The sequence below is a fragment of the Acanthochromis polyacanthus genome, chromosome 2, assembly GCF_021347895.1.
Source record: "Acanthochromis polyacanthus isolate Apoly-LR-REF ecotype Palm Island chromosome 2, KAUST_Apoly_ChrSc, whole genome shotgun sequence".
NCBI classification, from domain to species: domain Eukaryota; kingdom Metazoa; phylum Chordata; class Actinopteri; family Pomacentridae; genus Acanthochromis; species Acanthochromis polyacanthus.
The window spans coordinates 29020677-29039917 of record NC_067114.1 but is presented as its reverse complement, the minus strand read 5'-3'; the positions used below and the strand labels follow the sequence as shown (position 1 = coordinate 29039917).

At 40.3% G+C, this 19241-nt stretch overlaps 1 protein-coding gene across 1 annotated transcript; it reads right to left on the bottom strand.

Moving 5' to 3' along the window:
* Positions 1-6416: 6416 nt before the first annotated feature.
* Positions 6417-18300, bottom strand: LOC110957408 (all-trans-retinol 13,14-reductase-like). Its single transcript, XM_022203402.2, has 12 exons — positions 17400-18300; positions 16061-16243; positions 15793-15931; positions 14946-15048; positions 13889-14084; positions 13601-13798; positions 12177-12296; positions 11937-12075; positions 11696-11805; positions 10460-10626; positions 8787-8946; positions 6417-7668 (listed from the first exon to the last, which is right to left on the bottom strand). The coding sequence occupies exons 1-12, from the start codon at positions 17563-17565 to the stop codon at positions 7517-7519; spliced, it is 1833 nt and encodes a 610-aa protein (XP_022059094.1). The 5' UTR covers positions 17566-18300; the 3' UTR covers positions 6417-7516.
* Between the last annotated feature and the right edge of the window lie 941 nt (positions 18301-19241).

The following is a 19241-nucleotide window of genomic DNA, read 5'->3' as shown; positions in this document are numbered from 1 at the left end:
ACTGAGCTCTTCTAAAGGTGTTCTTTCTCTACAGGGTGGGCCGTAAGTTTCCATACATAGGAAAAATAAACATTTTATGTTGGACAGCTGTTTTTATTTAGATAACGTGCTCTATTAGCCTAGCCATGCTACACCCATGTTTCTGACGGCACAAGGGTCTAGGGCCGCTTGACAGGGAGGGAGGCGGGCTAAAAGGTTGTCTATCAAATCCCTCTGCAGCAATTGGGTAGGTATACAACCAATCAACGCAACGAATAGGTTGACGTGGTTCCAAGAGCACCGGCGGATTGTGGCTAAGTCCCATTAGCTTCCCAACCAGCGGAGCCAACTGGTATATTAAGGATTTGCCATATCCCGTCGGCATAAGTCCAAATACGTCTTTCTTCTCAATGAAACACTTCAGTGCCGTCCTTTGTTTATCTTTCAAGTTGAATTTTGGCTTCAAATCTTTAAGGGATGTGGCCAAAGCCGAGTCCAAAGATAACTGTTTATTGTGCGCCGGTTGTTTCTGTCAGAATCGTCACGCCTCTGTCGTCACTTAGCTACGCCCGCCTTCTGACTCTACACTTCATGGTGATTGGTCCGGCCAGTTTTAGGAGAATCCAGCCTCGAGCCTTATGGAGGGTAACTAGACCCATCCTGGCAGAGAATTAAATTCGTTGCCGTGGGTTGTCTAGCGCGGCTAGGCTAGTGCTCTATATGATTACCATTGTTTCGAAAACACAGAATTCCACTGTTAATGAACTTGCATGAGCACAGTTGAAGTTTTTCTTGTAATGGCGCTGGTGATACGTTCCTTGAGATGATTTATGTCTCGTATCTTCACCTGATACACCGTAGCCTTCAAATGTGCCCAAAGATAGCACCAAACGCATCTTCTAGGGTATCTGAAACATAAAAAAATATACACTATACATTTTCCTATGTATGGAAACTCATGGCCCTCCCTGTATTTATGCCCCTATGTATGTTGTTCTCACTGAACTATTTTGCTACTGTTTTTGAAATAAATACTGTTAACTTTCATCCTGTTGTTTCAGTTCCTTGTGATTCCTTCAGGGGTTCTATTTGATTCTTTTGTGAACATGTCACACACAGATATGAGGTCACTTTCACATTATGAGCTGTAACTTAAGTTTTGGTTTAGATCATTTATAGTTTACCTAAACCTGCTAATCATTTGTAATTGTGGAGTGCAGACATTACAGATTTTCAGTGCCATGATATTTTTATGATTCAGACTGGGGAGCCACTGAGGGCCTCTTCTCTGGTTTGCCAGCTTCACGGATTGGCATTCATTTCTACTCATATTTTTTTCCCCCATTTTCTAAGTATTACAGTCTCCCATGATCACGTCTGTGACACTGCCACAGATCCAGATAATCTCCTTACACAAAAATATCACTACTGTCAGCACTGTATGGTGAAATATATGCAAAAACATCACGATTTCACCAAACAAAACATTTCTTCCTTTGATGTAATGTACGAAGAATGCAAGTGTTATCACGAAATGACCCCGAGAGCAGCCCAGAGCTCATTCTGATGAGTGATGCCAGACTTTGTAACTGGATCTGTTTGCTTTTGAGTGCTTGAAAGATAATGTGGAATCTTGTATCTTGAGTTCACGCAGATGGAAACTCACACAGCTGTTTGAAATCAGCACGTTAGCATCAGAACAGCATCCTAGTGGAAGTATTTGAGGACTTTACCTTTGTAATTGTCCGTCCGTCCGTCCGTCCATCCATCATCTTTGTCTATACATAAAGAGACAATCACACTCATATTCACACCTAGAGACAATTCAATAACTTTTTTTTAACACAGTACCTTTAAGAACAGTGCTCACAAGGTGCTTTGACAGTTAAAACATGCAGCACAATCAAGCAAGACATAAGGAGACAAGTAAGAGCAGTCAATTAAAATAAATAGTAAAAATGATACGTTGAATGGCTAATTAGCTAGATTAGCATATCAAACAAGGGAACCAGGCAGTTTAAAAATTAAAGAATAAGATCAAAGGTTAGAAATTAAAAATCCAAAATTAGACAGAGACATTTCTATGTTATGTTGTGGGGATTCAGCATGACGTGTTCCCTAAGAAGGAAAACAACTAATAATTGTTAGACGCTTTTAGTTTGTGCATTTAACGTTGTTTTGTATTTTGAATAATCATGCAGTTTGATAGGGGAATTCCACCTTTAAATACAGTCAGTGTGAACAAAACCCAGATGTGCTGAGCCCCAGAAATGGCATCAAACCGGTCGAGGCATTTTTAACCGGCATTTATCTGCATGTGTTTGCTGGAAGAGGTGGAACTTTCCAGAGTCAATAAATCTGCTTTAATTAAAGCTTGTCGACCTACAGTACAGTATTCCCTTTCAATAGAAGCAGCCAAAAGCTTCTTCAATGCTATGATTATGTCTCACCTCTCCTACTGCATCACCAGCTGGTCACAGGCTAATAAAACCAGTTTAAAACCACTGGAATCCATATACAAGAAAACGCTTAAAATACTGGATAAAAAAAGCAAGAGATATCAAAACTGTCACATACTGAACAAATATGGAATGCTTAGCTTTGATAATATTGTTTCTCTTTCACATGTCCAGCTAGTCTTCAAGATTGTCCACATCTTGGCCCCACCGCCACTCAAAGTTTTTGTCCATTTGATTGCAGACACAGCTAAAAGGGTAACTAGAAGTAATGCTAGGGGGGAATGTAGTCTCCCAAGTTATCGCTCCGCAATTGCAAAGTCTGCATTTTATTACATAAAGAAATGGAACAAGCTCCCCACAGAAATATTGAGCTTAAGTGAGGATAGAACCTTCACCAAACAAGTGAAAGATTGGTTTATGGAGAACCAGAGATGTGCACATTAAGAGTGTGTGACGTGTAGAAGTGAATGTTACCGTGTACGTGATGAGTGAGTTTATTAAATTTATGAGATTATAAAGGCATTTGCTTGGGATGATGAATGGCTGAGATGTGTGGATGGTTTTGAAGAATAATGAGTTTTAATTCTGCAACTCTATGAATGGGACTATTTGAAAATAGTCAAAGGTATTTTATGTGTATTTGCACCTTGGCCCCCGTCCCTTTCCCTAAGGACTACAGATGGAAATTAGCTTGAAAAGCTACAGTCTGGTACAAACATCTTTGCTCTTGAGCTTAATGTCATTGTACACTGTCCTGATAAATAAATAAATGAAATGAAATTCAATATGCAGAACACTACTACTATTACTATTACTATTAATAATAATAATAATAACAATAATAATTGTTATCTCTGGAGGACTTTTTTCAGAATCCAGGTTCCAAAGTGCTTTAGAAGGCAGCAAAATAAAATAGGAGTCTTAAAATCATGCGACTTTTGAGACAGATAAACACACAACATGATGTATAAAACCAACACTGTGTTAAATGAATTAAAAAACAATAAAAAAGTTAAAAAAAAAAACCTCAAATAAAACCAGAAAATGTTCTCCATCCTAAGAAGAGTCTTAAAGAGATCAGCCGAATTTTTTCACCGAGCTGGATCACTTCCTGTGTCTATAAATATCTTAGAATTCTAGTTTTTTTTTTTAAAAGAAATCTTCTCGGTGAATTCCTCTGCTGTGTAGAAGATATAACTTGTCTGTTAGTGCAATCAAGAATATGAACACATTGTGAGAATTTTGCATGCTTATTCAGGGGTAATGGGTGCTGCCACAGAAGGATAATCCATTTTTATAGAAATGGAAAGCCCTTAAAATTGAAGACAATCATTTCTATTCGGTGTAACTGATATTCCTAGTGGGGGATAGTGATAAGAATGGGGAGGTTTAATCAGCGTCATTATGACGGATGGTTAGGAAATAAAAGATGGCAGCAGATGAATACTATCAGCGTGAGTCAGACGTTGGTGTCATTGTGTTAGACAGTAAATGAGTGTAGATTGGAAAAGCTTTGTTAACTCTTTGTTACCTCAAAGATTCAATTAAAAAATTTGGGAAAGTTTAACGTCCATCCTCCCTAAATACTCACCTCTGTGTATCAAAGTGACATACTGAAGCTGCTTTTTCTTTTTATGGCCCTAAATTATGGAACACTCTCCCTCCAGAGCTGAGAATGGCAGAATCCTTGGCTATTTTTAAAAAGAAACTGAAAACCTATTTCTTTAATTTGGCTTTTTATTCTGATTGATTTTATTGTCATGGCTATTGTTTTTTTGTTTGTTTGTTTTTTAGCATTTTTCTTGTTTTATGTTTTTATTGTTGTATTCCTTGTTTTACTCTTTTTTAACTGTTATATTTTATATCACTTTGTTCAAGCACTTTGGGCTGCATTTTGTGCATGAAAGGTGCTCTTTAAATAAAGTTTATTATTATTATTATTATTATATTTAGGTGTTTTTTTCCATGAACCCTTGAAAGCTGTGGATTGATCTGCTCTCTCTTTCCCACTGCAGCTTCAGCACACCAGCTCACCTACAACTCTGCAAAAAACACCGTGAAGCTGCTCTACGCGTTGTCAAGTTATTATATTGGAGGAAAAACTCTTATCAAACTATTTATAAACACAGAAAGCTCCTCCCTGCAAATTCACAGATTCTTTTTTAGGTTTGTTATGTTTGAAATCCTGGAAGTCGGTGTTTGAGGCTGTGATCTGTAAACTGGTGGAAATGCTCAGCCATGACGCTGACTCCTTATTTCACTCATGATGCAGCTTTCAGAATATAAAAAAACAACAACAAAGGTGCCTGTTAACGAGATTAAACACTCAGTTTTCACCATTTATGTCTGGAGAAATTCTCTTTTCACTTTTTAGATTAAAAAAAAATCTCCATTTGAGTGAGAAATGAGTCCAGTTCATTTTAGAGTGAAACCAGAGAAAAAGCCACTGCTGCTCTCTGCTGAAGCTGAGAGAATCCACTGATAATCACAGAGATATGACAAAAATAACAAGAATGAAACAAAAAAGCAGGATTTTGTGCTCACAGAAGTAGGTCAGTTTGGATCAGCTTAGAGGAAGCTGTTGGACAAGTGACAAAAAGCACCAAACACTGAAGAGAATGTTCAGTGTTTCACTGCACAGTTCCTGTTAAAGGAAGTATTCGCTTGATTCCAGTAATGTCCTGCCACTAAGGTTTAATTCTCATCAAACTACACCTCCCTTTAGAGCCGGGGTCATAGCTGGTGCACGCTATCGCTAATCGTCAGTGGCATGAGTCAAGCTCAGACTATTGAGGTTACTTCAGCTGGAGGATTTCCATCAAACTTCATGTTCTAAATACCAGGAATATTTGGATCCTGCAGAACAAAGCCAAGAAAAACAAATGTGCTAAAGGTTGTTGTTTTGTCGAGACAGAATCCCGGCAACCCAGCCGCTCTGTGAGGCTGTAGTTATTGCAATGAAGTTTGATGTTACTGGTAAAATCCTCCCACTGATGATCAAATGTCCAATCTCCACCCTAAAACCTAAACATAAAAGCCCCCTAAAACCTAACCAACGTCACCTGATAAGCGATGCTTTCAAAGAGCTGTAAGGGCTCGAGGCTGCAAATTCAGATTATCACATATTTCTCATTATTGTGGTTTTGTGACTCGTCTTTTTACATTTCTTTATTTTCTTCTTAGCCAACAAGCTTCAGGGAAATCATATTTGGAATTCATCATCACACCATGATTGGACCAACAAAAACTACAGTCGTGGCTACAAATCACCTGTAAGCTATTTGATCACGGAGTTATTTTTTCTGTAACGTTAGGGCTGGTTCTTCCTTCCAGGAAAGGGTTCAAAAGTTTATTGCCAAGAGTGTCAAAAGCAGTGTGCCTAAAAAAACAGGATGTTGTTAGTGGAGGCGTCCTGGGAGCAGAAGATATGCAAAGAACCCCCAGACAGGAAGGAAGACTGTTAAAGCTGAAGGCACAGCGATAAAGAAGTTTGTCTTAACCAGAAGCATGCATCAATGTGTATGAACCCTTGTGTTGTCTTAAAGGGGAACTTTGTTTTTTTTCAACCTGAGGTCTGTTTTCATTTGTCATTTCATACATGTGAGTGATGGAGAAATGAATTTTCGACATAGCTCCAGCATTTAGCCAGGCAGGCAGCTTAGCAGCTCAGCTAGCGAAAAGTATGGGGCAACTTGCCCCCCCCCACATCAACGTCCACCCTAACGTGCTTTTTTCCCCACACTGACCGGCTTGGATAGTCTCAATGAGTGTCCCACAACATAGTAGAGATGAGAAGTGAACGAAAACCTCCACATTACCTGGCGATCGCTCTTTGTTGTGGTCTGTATCCAAATCTCGGGACGCTGGAAAGCAAATCTCGTTCCGAAATCGCGAGATAGCTGTTTCCCCCACCGGTGTTTTGGCGCAAGTTATCGCACAATTTCAAAAAATAAAACTGATGTTGTATTTTTGCAACAGTGGGTTTTACATGATTTATTTGATAAGCTAGTGTCATGTGTGTACGTAATAATGTGGCTACAGGATGCTTCAGTTTAACGGAGAACTTTTCCAAGGCCAGCTCTTTTACCACATTCCATGTCTTTTCCATCCTTCAGTTCTTGGTTTTCAGGGTTGAATCAATAATTTGAACATTATTCTAGAGATAAATAGCTGAAAACTGTTATTCAAAGCAACAAAATCCACAAGCTGAGTCAGAGTACACCACTGCTTTTAAACTTTGGAGCCTTTTATGTAATTATGAAGCACGTTCCAGAACATTTCCACACTTTCAAACTACACACTTCACCACTCATCCTTCCTCCAGTTTGTGAAACTTCCACAAAATGCTACGACTCTGAGGCTTCTATTCTGCCTTCACATTTTCTACAATCGGTAATGATGCCAGAGGAGCAACGTCAAGGATGGAACAAACTCAGCCTCCCTCTCATCAACCTTCTCTTTCTTTGTCTTGGTGTTTTAATACTCACCAACTAGCCAAACAATGCTGACTGACAGCTCATTGTTTAAAGGGAAACTTGGACAACAGTGTGAGGATTTTAAAGGACTAACATGGTGCTCTGCAGAATGTAAGAAATTGGAAGAATTCCCAAGTTCCTGCTTCTTTTGACTGATTAATCGATCACTTATGCAATTATTTGTGCATTATATGAGACAGACCGATGAAAGGCCAATCTACCTGAGAGCACAGAGATCTTCTTTTCAGTGAATTCTGGTTAATTATTGCTAAAGGGGCTGATTATAGTACGTTATGGGATTTGTAACAAGTGAAATCAGTTTTGTAGGATTTGGACACGAAACCAATCGAGATGCTGCTGCTTGAACTATTCTGTAACTTGCAGATCAAAGAGCTGTAAAAGGAGAAGGCAACCAATGACAAATACACCTACTGGATCATAAAATGAACAGAATAATCACAAGTGCCCATCCAAAAACATTGCTTTGTCCAACCAGGAAAGTTCTGCAACACACGGCATTCTGAAAACATCTGAGAAATCACGACCAAATCCAGAAAACACTGAGACATTTACATGCATTTGGCCTCCACCTCGGCCCTGCTGCTACCAGCCCAGCGTGGGATCCGTCTTTTTGTGTTTGAGGCGGGTCTTCAGGGCCAGAAGGTCGATGTAGAGAATCTGGTTGAGGACAGCTGATGCACAGAGCAGCCCGCCATGCAGAGCTCCAGCCATGCCGTTACAGAAGACATCCTGCCCTGAACACGAACAGACATGGAGGAGATTGAGTAGCTGGGTTTTATCAGTGAGATGTTTTTTGAACTGTTATGTCAATAAGAACCCTGGCTGCTACAAATGGAGTCACCTGGTAGACTTTTCCTGAGAATACGGGATATCCATGGGAAATATCTGCATACATTTTTATTAAAAGTAAAGAAAGTCACATTTTTATGTTCATTATGATCATGTCTTTACAAATTCCATAATTATTTATTAAGGAAACAATCACTTATTAATAAAAAATAACTGGATATCACTAAAATGTCAACTAAATAACCATCCGAATTTAATACCAACCACCTTCTAATGAGCTAAACGATAATAAAATGAGCTGATTCAGAAATAGTTTGGATTGTGTTCTTTTTGTTAAGTTGAGATAATCATGACAGATATTTCTTTTTTGGCAATATATCAAACTTTATATGGAAATCTGTGTCCGAGAAATCCCTTTCCACTAAGTTCCCCGTTCCAAAAACACCTCTCCAGGAAGTGTGTTAATTCCAGATCACATGACCTGCTCCACATGATGTCATTTCCTCCTGAAGAAAAGACTGGAAGACTCCAAGGCTTTCTGACTTATTTCATATAAAGTAGTCAACAGGTTTAAGACAATATATTAGGAAATAACTTCCAATTTGACTCAAATGTATAAATAATATTTAGAAGAATCTTTATCTAAAAATGCCATGTGGCGGCCATGTTGATTTTAGGCCTGAAAACAGCAAAAATGTCAGCTATGTTAGAAAAAGTCCCACAATTATATGCTGACCCATTACCAGTTATCCTTTTCCTGTTTTTAATGCATTTCTCTAAGAAATAATGCTACTTATAGAGCCACTGTATAAGATTTGTGTATAGTGTGTAATCGTCTGTTATGTTCTACTGCCATGTTTCTGCAGTGGCCTAGAGTGGACAAACTAACTACTGGCATTTCTATTCTGTAGTGACAACAACTGTAGCTTTTCCTGCATGCTTAGAAAGAAAAAGGTGTGGAGTGCTATTGACCTGGTTGCAATGCACGCCCTCACCACTAGATGTCACTGATTCCTACACACTCATCCTTTAAAAGCTGTTGGCATCAGTCTGTTTATGTCACCTGTCAGGTAGAGGCCGCTGATCGGAGTCTCCGGTCGAGTTTTAGCAACCACTTCCGGACTGAAGCGCTCCAAGTTGTGCTCAGCTCCGTACATCTCACCTCTCGGAGCACCCAGATAGTGCACATTAGTTAGAGGGGAGGCAGCATCTACCATCACCACCTGAACACACACCAGCAGGAGACAATGATCAGCGTGGAACATAGACTGTATAAATAGTGGACGTAGCATCTGGCTCCAGAATTGAAGCCAACCCGGAAGTGTCAAAAACTTGCAATATCACGCCGTCCGCTAGGGTTGGCTCCAAAAAGCTTTTTCTCCATAGACCCCAATTCATTTTTGGAAAAAATAAAATTTGATAGACTGATTTTCTACAGCTCAGGATTTTTTTCCCGTTAGTTTTCATGGTCAAAATGAGAGATCAGGTGGCTGATCTTAAAATAAATCAATACTGAATTTTAAATAAATCGTTAAAGTTGGCGGAGCCAGGGGGCGTGGCTATACTTGACAGACAGCAACAGAAACCTCTGCGGTAAAACGTGGGCGGGATAAGAGAGTCCTCAGCCAATCCTGCCCTTGGTTGCTCTCCGGTCCAGTCTGTTTTTTACATCACTAGCTCCAAAAAATCCAAAACGGCGACCAGGAAGTAGCAAAATCCGGGCTTCATTTTCTCGGCGTTGAAACCAACGGGTGATGTCACGGTTAGTTTACGCCTGGCGTGGAACTGTAGCTTTGGATTTCCCACAACCTTCTGCAGCAAATGGAACACTGACACCACAACAAGTTTAATTCACTAAAGATGCTCATTGTACACAGACAAAAGTCTAGTAAGTGAACCTTGACTTTAGTATACATCAAGAATGAAGCAAACCCAAGATGAATTGATCACCTTTAGCGCAGACATCTTTCACTTTAGTAAGTTCTAGTGATCAAAGCTGATTTTTTTGGCTACTTGGGACAGCAGGACAAATTTTGAGTCGTAATGAAAATGAGTAACTTTCCTTTTGGCTCCGTTTTTGGTCTCAACCAACTTCAGTAGAAGAAATCCAGCTCTTTAGCTGCTAGATGCTAACCAGTAAGTTGCTAGCTTTGTCTGTCTGCTATTTAGTGCTTTGCAGGCAGCATAAAGTGGGATGAGTTCATGTTTTTGCCCTAAAAAGTTGCCTCCTATAACAAAAGCAACCAAAACAATGAGCTAAAAGAGGCCAAAACGCTCGGCATAGCTAAGGTTAGGTTAGGTAAAATGAAAAATGTAAGTAGATCATTTCTACTATACCTAAAAATGTATTGGCGTTGAGGTTGATTTCAAAAAAATCGATGAAAAACCTTTGACTACATAAATCTAAATTAGCTTAGCTTGTCAAACAATTAGAGGACAACAAGACAGTGACATTAGATGAGAAAACACTATGTTTAGATATATATTTAACATAAGTGGATTTATTCTTCAACGGTGAAGAACTTAGTGAATAGAAATAGTCCATTGAATTGCGGCCATGGCGAGCAGGGGCAGTAAAGTTACCCGTACGTAGAGCAAACAATACTGTCTGGATTCTAGGTGTGCACTGTCACATTATTTTAAAAAAAACTTTAAATGAGAAAGAACCAAGCTTTATGTATGTTGTTGCTGATGGAAGCATCTGTACCCTGCACAAGTACAGCTACATGCTAACACCTTGTCTCGTAGCTGAGGGAAGATGGTCAGCGCCCACTCCAGCAGCTCTTGGGCCATGCCGTTTTTCATATCCACGTAATCCTGTCCCCTCTTGCCAAGCTTCGTCCCCTCCCACTCCTCGAACCACTCGTAGCGAGCCATAGTTAGCAAAGTCATACAGGATTTCCCTGCAGAGAGAGAAGAAGGAAAAGAAAAGAAAGAGCAGCAAATGTTCCAAATCACTGAACTTTTTGAACATTGTCCAGTAAAAAGTGTAACTGTGGGATAATAAAAGCCCACATTTAGAACAGTGTGGAGCGTGAAAATACTAACGAACTGAAAACATATTGTTGCTATTCTTCTCATGGTGTTTTGTCACCTGATAGGTCACGTTTACATCGATGCAGCCCATTGCATGTTGCAGCCAATGGGCTTTGGACACCTTCTGTGACACTTAAACACTTCTATATAGATCATTATGTTTCACAAACTGGAAAATGCCTGCTTTTAATTTAAAAAAAAAAAGACATATTTCCACTCTAGTAGGATCAACTATACAACTTTCAATTACATTTTGATGGATTTCAAATTATTTTGGACAAACTAAGTCATTTTCAACCATTTTTAACTTGTTTTGTACAGATTTGGAACAACATTTTGACAATTTATTTGTTATTTTAGACAAATTTTGGCAATTTAGGGCCAATTTTGTGTCACTTTGGACAGTTTTTAGCTTATTTTGTACAAATTTAGAATACATCTTTGACAATTTTCGAGTTATTTCAGACAAATCTGAGCAATTTTGGACCAATTTTATGTTTCTCTGGACCCTTTTTAACTTGTTCTGTACAGGTTTTGAATAATTTTGGACACATTTTGAGTTATTTTAAATGTCTATCAAGCTATCTGAAAAATTCCATTTGCTTCTCGACCTTATCATTTGGCTCCAGGACGTTTACTTCTGCCAAACTTTTGGAAATATGTAACAAATGGTAACAATTACTGCAAATTTAGAGTACTAAGGTGCTTCAATGGTCAATTTGACTTGGGTAACAGTCAGTTGCACCACTTATATATTTAGCAGGTAGCAAAATAAACCTAAAAAACTATTAGGTCTTTATGTTGAACAAATGTCCACCAAAAAATGTGGAGATCACCTGTAGTAATCACCCGGAAAACATTAAAGATGCTTGAGAAAGTCAGCAGTAACACAGAATCAGTTTAGGCATGTTGTACTTTTGTGTGGTTTTGTGTTACCTGGGTGTCTGATGCTGGATGTTGGGTCTTTAGCAGATGGGAAGGTGATGAACATCATGGGTATGTTCCCCAATACCTCCTCTTTGCTCAGAGAAGAGTATTTTTCCATACTTCACACATGTGTTCACAAACAGATGAAAGGCAGCACATCAGATAAATCCATAAACTTTAAAATAGAGTAAATGGAAGCGGATGTGCTGGATTAACATAAGAGATTAAAAAGGTAGAGGAAAACACCTACAGTGAGTCCAAGTCATTGTCTTTATACATCCAGAAGTTGGTGGAAACAATGCCCAGCTCCTCTTTGGTTCCATCCAAACCAACGAACACCAAGAAGGAACCCATTCCATGACGTACCATACCCAACAACGACTGGATCTCTACACACCGGCACACACAAAGACTTTGAGTATCACAGGGAGGAAAAACGTGATTAAAAAAAAGAGATAAAATCAGAAGTAGGTGCAATCAAATGCATGACCTGGTTGCTCCTGTATCTGCTGAGGTAGAAACTTCTGGAAGGTGTTGAAGATTCCAGCATTAGAAATGACAACAGGGGCACGGACCTCAATCTCTTCTTGTCCTTTAAGAACCGTCACACCTAAAACACATATATGCATACACTGTTATCCTGATGGCTCTTGTAAAAGTTTCAAAAGATTTTGAGAAAGTACACAGATTGTATTCCCCCTTCATGTCCCTTCCAGGGCTTAGTAGGGACAAGAAGGAAGCCTTACCCACCATGAGTCTGTCAAAGTGCTGATGCCAGAGAAAATGATGGAATGGAACATTTTGGACTTGGATTTGGTTCAAAGACTTTGACAATACACCAGGTTGAATGTAGAGTCAAAATCTGTCCACTGTTAACTTTGCCGTCCAGGTCGTTATTGAAGATGAGAATCAGTTTTCAACTAACTTATCAGGTTAAATAAACGTTAAATTACTGAACAGAACAAGTTGGTTAAACTTTAGGAGAACAGGCGACCTTATTAAAGAATTCATCTCCCTACAGCAAGCTCAGATCTAGCACACAGAAGACAGCAGTTAGCTGGTCAGTGTTTTTGGAACTTTGGTTTTTGATCAGGACTTTTTGTCAGTAATACTACGACTACTATGGTGGCCTCAGCTGGGCTCCAACATGGATCTTCCAGACATCGCGGTCCATCATACACGAGGCCAGCTCTCCCTCACTCTCAACTCCAGTATCCCTCTTCAATATATCGATGTAATTTATTCTTCTCCGCCCTCTTTTCCTGTTCCCATGCATTGGTGCCCAGAGGATGAGGTCACTGGCAGGTAATTCCTTGTGACGAAAGCAATGCCCTGCAAGCTGCATTCTCCACCCAGCCACCGTGTCTCCAACTTTGTTCATTCCCTTATATAGCTCACTGTTCGGCACGTGATGAAACCACTTTATATCAAGGACTGCCCTCACCATATGGGTGTAGCAACCATTAAGGGATTTCTCTAAGGCCAGAGTCATTGTCCAAGCCTCGCATCCATAGAGTAGAACTGATTCCACGGTCGCCCGAAAGAGGCGGACTTTGGTATCCCGTGACATCTTAGACTTCCAGATGCTCATCATCTTGTTGAGCACCTGCCAAGCGAGTGCCTTTCTGATTTTCAGGTCTTTTTCTGTGGATTCAACCCATGATCCTAGGTACTTAAAGTCCTCCACACTTCTAAGTCAGGTAATAGTCAGACTTTGTTAAATCCTCTTACGTCTACTGCCTGTAAACACCATAGTCCTATCATAAAACAACTCTTTAACTTGTTTTATGGCTCTTATCCAGGTTGTTTTCTCCTGACTAGATCCTTGCTTGTGTCGTATCTGCTCTCAGATGTACGTCGCTTTGGATAAAAGCGTCTGCTAAATGAAATTGTAGAACTGGAACCGTTGCTCACCACAGGCCTTCCCCTGCTGGTTGAGGAGGATGCGTTGTACAGGAGCCCTGACCAGCACTGCACCTCCAGACTGCTGAATAACCGGGATGATGTGGAAAGCAAACTCGCTGGCGCCCCCTCGTGGGTAGTACGCACCCCGCTTGTAGTGGTGGAGGAGGAGAGCGTTGATGAGAAAACTGGACTGTTTAGGAGGAACACCTGCATGACAGAGGACACACAGGACAATGAAGAGGGTGTGCAGTTTGTGTGTGATCTGAATGATTGTACATGTTGGTGTGTTTCCGGCACCGTAGAACAGGTAGGCAGACAGAGCCTGCAGGTCCTTGTTCTTTGTGAGGCGCGACATTAGTTCTGAATGGTTGGTCGTTGCTAGGCGAAACACTGAAGATATGCGATGTAAGAGGCCAGTCCGAATGAGGAAGTCAACCAGCCAGTAAGGTACGATCTTCAAGATGGCAATGAGGGGCGTCCTCCGAGAGGCGAGCTGCAAGAGGACGCATAATCACAATTAAGACGAGTGTCTCATAGTATAGAAGCAACACTGAAGCAACATCACAACATCACATCTCTTCTCCTGGGCGTTTTTGAATAGTGGTCAACATAAAAACCAAAATACCTGCTGTGCCTGCATTAGTCTATCCACATGAACTTTAGTTAGTTTACGTTTTGATGTGCAACAATAAGATTTTTGGTGTCCCCATCTGAAAAACCTCTTTAACAAATTGTAAAATACTACTAGTTAGTTGGTTTATATTCCAGCTGTGACTTAAGAGCATGTAGAAAAAGATTCTCTCACCTTATGTGGCTAAGCTAATTTCCAACATTTCCTTTTTGTCTTTTGATGTATTGAAGTCCTACATATATACATAATTTTTTATCTATATTTTACCTCACAGTGGGTTTTAGAATTACATTTTAGGCAGCTGTAAACATACTTATCATAAAAAGAAATGGGCAATGTTTCCTAGTAAAGCGTGCTCCTCAAACTCTATAGTTGTGCTCTCTGTCCACACAATGTCACCGTCTTCACCCGTTAACTGTTTGTATTGCTGTTCTATACAAGGGAAAAGATGGAGGCTACTATACCTTCATTTGTTGTGATTCAAATCAATGAAGCGTGAAAACATGACAATTAACCGCAATATAGAGTTGGGTGTCGTCTACATAGTGACGAAACCCAATACTGAAGCTGCTAATAGCCATTAGTGCGGCACATGTTCAGTACGCTATTTACCTTTTAAACTGTATTTCTCATTTGACAATAACCACCGTATTCATTCTTATCTTTTTCCACAATCTCGTCCATCATTCTATCCTGATTGTGAACACCTCCCACCCTCTCTACCTTCATCAGTCTCATGAACTCATCAATGGCATCGTCTTCTCCTGGGAACTGCTTCTTCAGGCTTGCTGCCATCTCAGTCTTCCCAGCATGAATATGGTACTCTCTGAAAATGACAAGGTGTAAGCGACACAAAATGAGGTGCTGAAAGTTGGCAAATGCTGCAGGAAGCTAGCCTAGCCGCGCTAGACCCAGGTCTGAAGACGCAAAGTTCTAGGAACTCTCGACAGGGAGAGAGGCGGGCTAAAAGGTTGTCTTTCAAATCACTCTGCAGCAATTGGGTAGGTATACAACCAATCAGCGCAACGAATAGGCTGACGTAGTTCCGAGAGCGCCGGCGGATTGTGGCTAAGTCCATTAGCTTCCCAACCAGCGGAGCCAACTGGTATATTAAGGATTTGCCATATCCCGTCGGCATAAGTCCAAATACGTCTTTCTTCTCAATGAAACACTTCAGTGCCGTCCTTTGTTTATCTTTCAAGTTGAATTTTAGCTTCAAATCTTTAAGGGCTGTGGCCAAAGCCGAGTCAAAAGATAACTGTTTATTGTGCGACGGTTGTTTCTGTCAGAATCGTCGCGCCTCTGTCGTCACTTAGTTATGCCCGCCTTCTGACTCTACACTTCATGGTGATTGGTCCGGCCAGTTTTAGGAGAATCCAACCTCGAGCCTTATGGAGGGTAACTAGACCCACCCTGGCAGAGAATTAAATTCGTTGCCGTGGGTTGTCTAGCGCGGCTAGGCTAGCAGGAAGCACTAGTAACATCTTAATGAGCCGGCAATGAAATAAAGAAGCCCTTTACAGATAAAAAGAGACAGACTAAAACTCGAGATAAAGAAGATGTGTCCTACCTGCGCTGGTCAGGCTGACCCAGGACCAGCGTATCAAAGTGCTTCTCCAGCTTTGTGAATATCAACTGTCCTTCTGTGATCTGATCCAAAGCAATTTTTAACATGCTGTTCTCATGAAGCTGGCCCAGGTAATGGATGCCTGGTGGTGGAAAATCAACTTATTTAGTGTTTTAACATCAAAGAACCTTGGCCCAATACTCCCACATCACCTTTTAATGACCTTCCACAGGGAACTACTACGTTTTGTGCGGTTACTTCAGGTACTTACCCACATCAAACTCAAAGCCCTTATTCTCGAAGGTGTGTGTGCAGCCTCCAGCCTGATCATGTTGCTCAAGAACAACAACCTTCTTCCCGGCTTTGGATAGAAGCGCTGCTGCTGTCAAACCTCCCACGCCGCTGCCAATCACAACCGCATCCAGATCAGCGGGAACACGGTCCACTCGAAACCCTGCAGGGAAACACCTCTTTAGATCAGTTTGGTGGAAGGCTGTGAGGGTTTCTAGCCATCTTGTATTTGGAAGCAGGGTTTTTTTTTTTATGGAATGCAACTTTTATAGATCTGACCTACAGTTAAATGTCTGTCCTTACCATCCTCATGTAACACATATAAACTTTATAGAACAGGGATGCCAAATTCATCTTAGTTCAGGTTTCACATTCAGTCCAATCTGATCTCAAGCGGTCCAGAGCAGTAAAATCACAGCATAATCGATAAATAACCACAACTCCTAATGTTACCTTTGTTTTAGTGCAAAAAAGTACATTCTGAAAATATCCACATTCAATTAACTATCTTTTTACAAAACATTATGAACAAACTGAAATATGTTCAGAACGATAAGTTCAATTTCAACAACATTATACCTCAGTTTATCATTTCCACATTACAACTTCCAGATCACAGAGTGTCTACAAAGGAACACAACATTTAGTCACAGGACTGACCTGAATGATATCGTGTTTTGCTTTAAAGAACAACACATACAAGACAAAATATTACAAAAATAAGACACAAAATGACAAAAATGAGGCACTAAATGTCAAGAAATTAGACAACCGGCGCGAAACACAGCAAGAAAGAGAAAAAAAATTTGACAAGAAAGTTACAAAGTGACAAAACAATAGACAGAAAAGTCACAGGTATCTGGAACTGAACGATGTAGTATTTTACTTTTAAAAAAAAACAACAAACACAAGACAAACTATTCCAAAAATGAGACATAAAATGACAAAAGAACAATGATAGATCTAGTATTTTGCTTCATGATCAAAACAACTTGTCATGGTCTAGAAATTATTTTAAATTTATAGTTTTACTAATTTACAATCTGCACTTCATGTCTTCTCTGTGATTTTTACGGTTTTGGGCCTCATCTTGGACACCCCTGTTATAGAATCACCATCAAGTCAGTGGTGCTTATCTTCTTGGGACCATGACAGTTTGAACTAGAAAAAACACTCATGAAAATCAGATGGCAATAGCGCTAAAAGTGACGGACCCATCAATTGTGAAATCCCTAGAACGGCTGAGCTTTCTCCTGGTACATGAAGTGAATCAGAAAGTTATCTAAGATGCAAAGATCTGTAAGGGAAACGTTTCTTACCCGTCTTCAGCCTGGCATCCCTCTGCTTGCTATCAGTGACCAGGGGTCCCGGCGGCCTCAGGCACTTCTCACTGAACACCTTGTGGCGTTTCCCGGTGACCAGGAAGAAGGTGACAACCCCCGCCAACGCCAAGCAGCTCAGAGTCCCGAGCAGCCACCACCACATAGCAGAGGAGAGCTGTGAATCTACTATACACAACACTGACAACAGCAGGAAGGAAAACAGAGACAGCAGACACACTCAAGAAGAAAACATTGAGTGACAGAAGAAGAATCCAAGTAGGAGTGAAGAAAGAAGAGAAAAGTGGTTAAAAGGAAGAGGAAAGCGATCCACCGATGGTTCCCTTCAGAAGAGCGCTAAAGTTCAGAGGAGACGGAGGTTAAAATGAGGGGTGGAGTGAAGGAAGGAGAGGTTTGATGGTTGTTAAGGTTTAGAAGAAAAGTTAAAGGACAAGAAACATGTGACATTTTGGAAGTTCTCTAGATTTATAAGAGCGGATAAGACATTCTCCACACCGAGGCCATGAGACCAGCGGAGAAGAGAGCTGCTTGTTTCTGACTGGATCACACTGTTCTGTGGTGTCCACAAGCAAAAGGCGACTTTACTGCTCATTACTGAACAGCTTTAGGGAGAATTTCGTTTTTTTTACTTCACAAAAATCCTCCTGTAAAGTTAAAGTCCTCTTAGTTCCAGGTCATGATCGAGAACAAAGATCCTTTAAGAGCGAAAACACTGTTGAGGAGCAGCAAAGAATAACAGAGTACAAACAAAGATAAAAAAATAGAAGACTGATTTAAATGAATCAAAGATGTAAATGTATGAATTCCACTCTTATTTAAATATTAAATACTTACTGACATGGTGTGTAGGTGTGCCGTGTAGTTCTGAATGTTTTTCAGTGTATAAAAATATATATGTCAGGGTAGAGACTGCGATTTGGTAGAATTGGAGTTTCTACCAGTAGAGATTGCGATTGGAGTCTCTACCAGTAGAAACTCCAATCCTACCAGTAGAGATGGAACTTTAAATCTGATCCCTGCCCTGACCCCTGACCCTAACCTTAAAAGTCTAACCTTAGCCCTGACAAATCTCTACTGGTAGGATTGGAGTTTCTACTGGTAGAGACTCCAATTCTACCAAATCGCAGTCTCTACCCTGACATATATACAGCATATATCACAGGTTTAGGCAAATTATAAAGTATAACAACTGAGGCAAAAGCCATACCAGAAGTCATTCTCCTTCAGCAACGATAATGTCAACATACAGATGGTTGGCATGTAGCAGGTACATAACATATCTTTTCCCGTTGAGATGCAATGACCTCTTTTTCAAAGGAAGCTTGAGCAAGACAGCAGCCAGAGAAACATTAAAAGTGCAACAATTAAAAACAGACAGCACCAACTCACTCAACAAAACAAATAAAATGCATGTTAGATTAAAGCACAGGATGAAGGATTTACGTTAAGACAACAAGTGTGAAAAGTAACCACTGCAAGATCCTTCATACGGTTTTTAAAACTTCCAATGGTGACGAGTTCCTTCAGATTCAGTGTTCTGCAGTGAGCGACTTTTTATTCTCTGGCGTAATTAAACCTCCATCACAGTCAGGCACAGAAAGCTGGTTATCTTACTAAGTCAAACCAGACTATGAACACGGCACTTCGGTCAGCCTTTGGTTTCCATACAGCAAAGGGTACGGAATAATTAAACCGCCTGCCATGGAAGCGATTGTGACTCATATCTCAAATTCAAAAGCATTAGCAGAAATGCTTTAGAATTTCAAAGTCATGGCTGCACTATTTGCGGGGCGAGCACGAAAACGAAAAAGCATTTCTGAG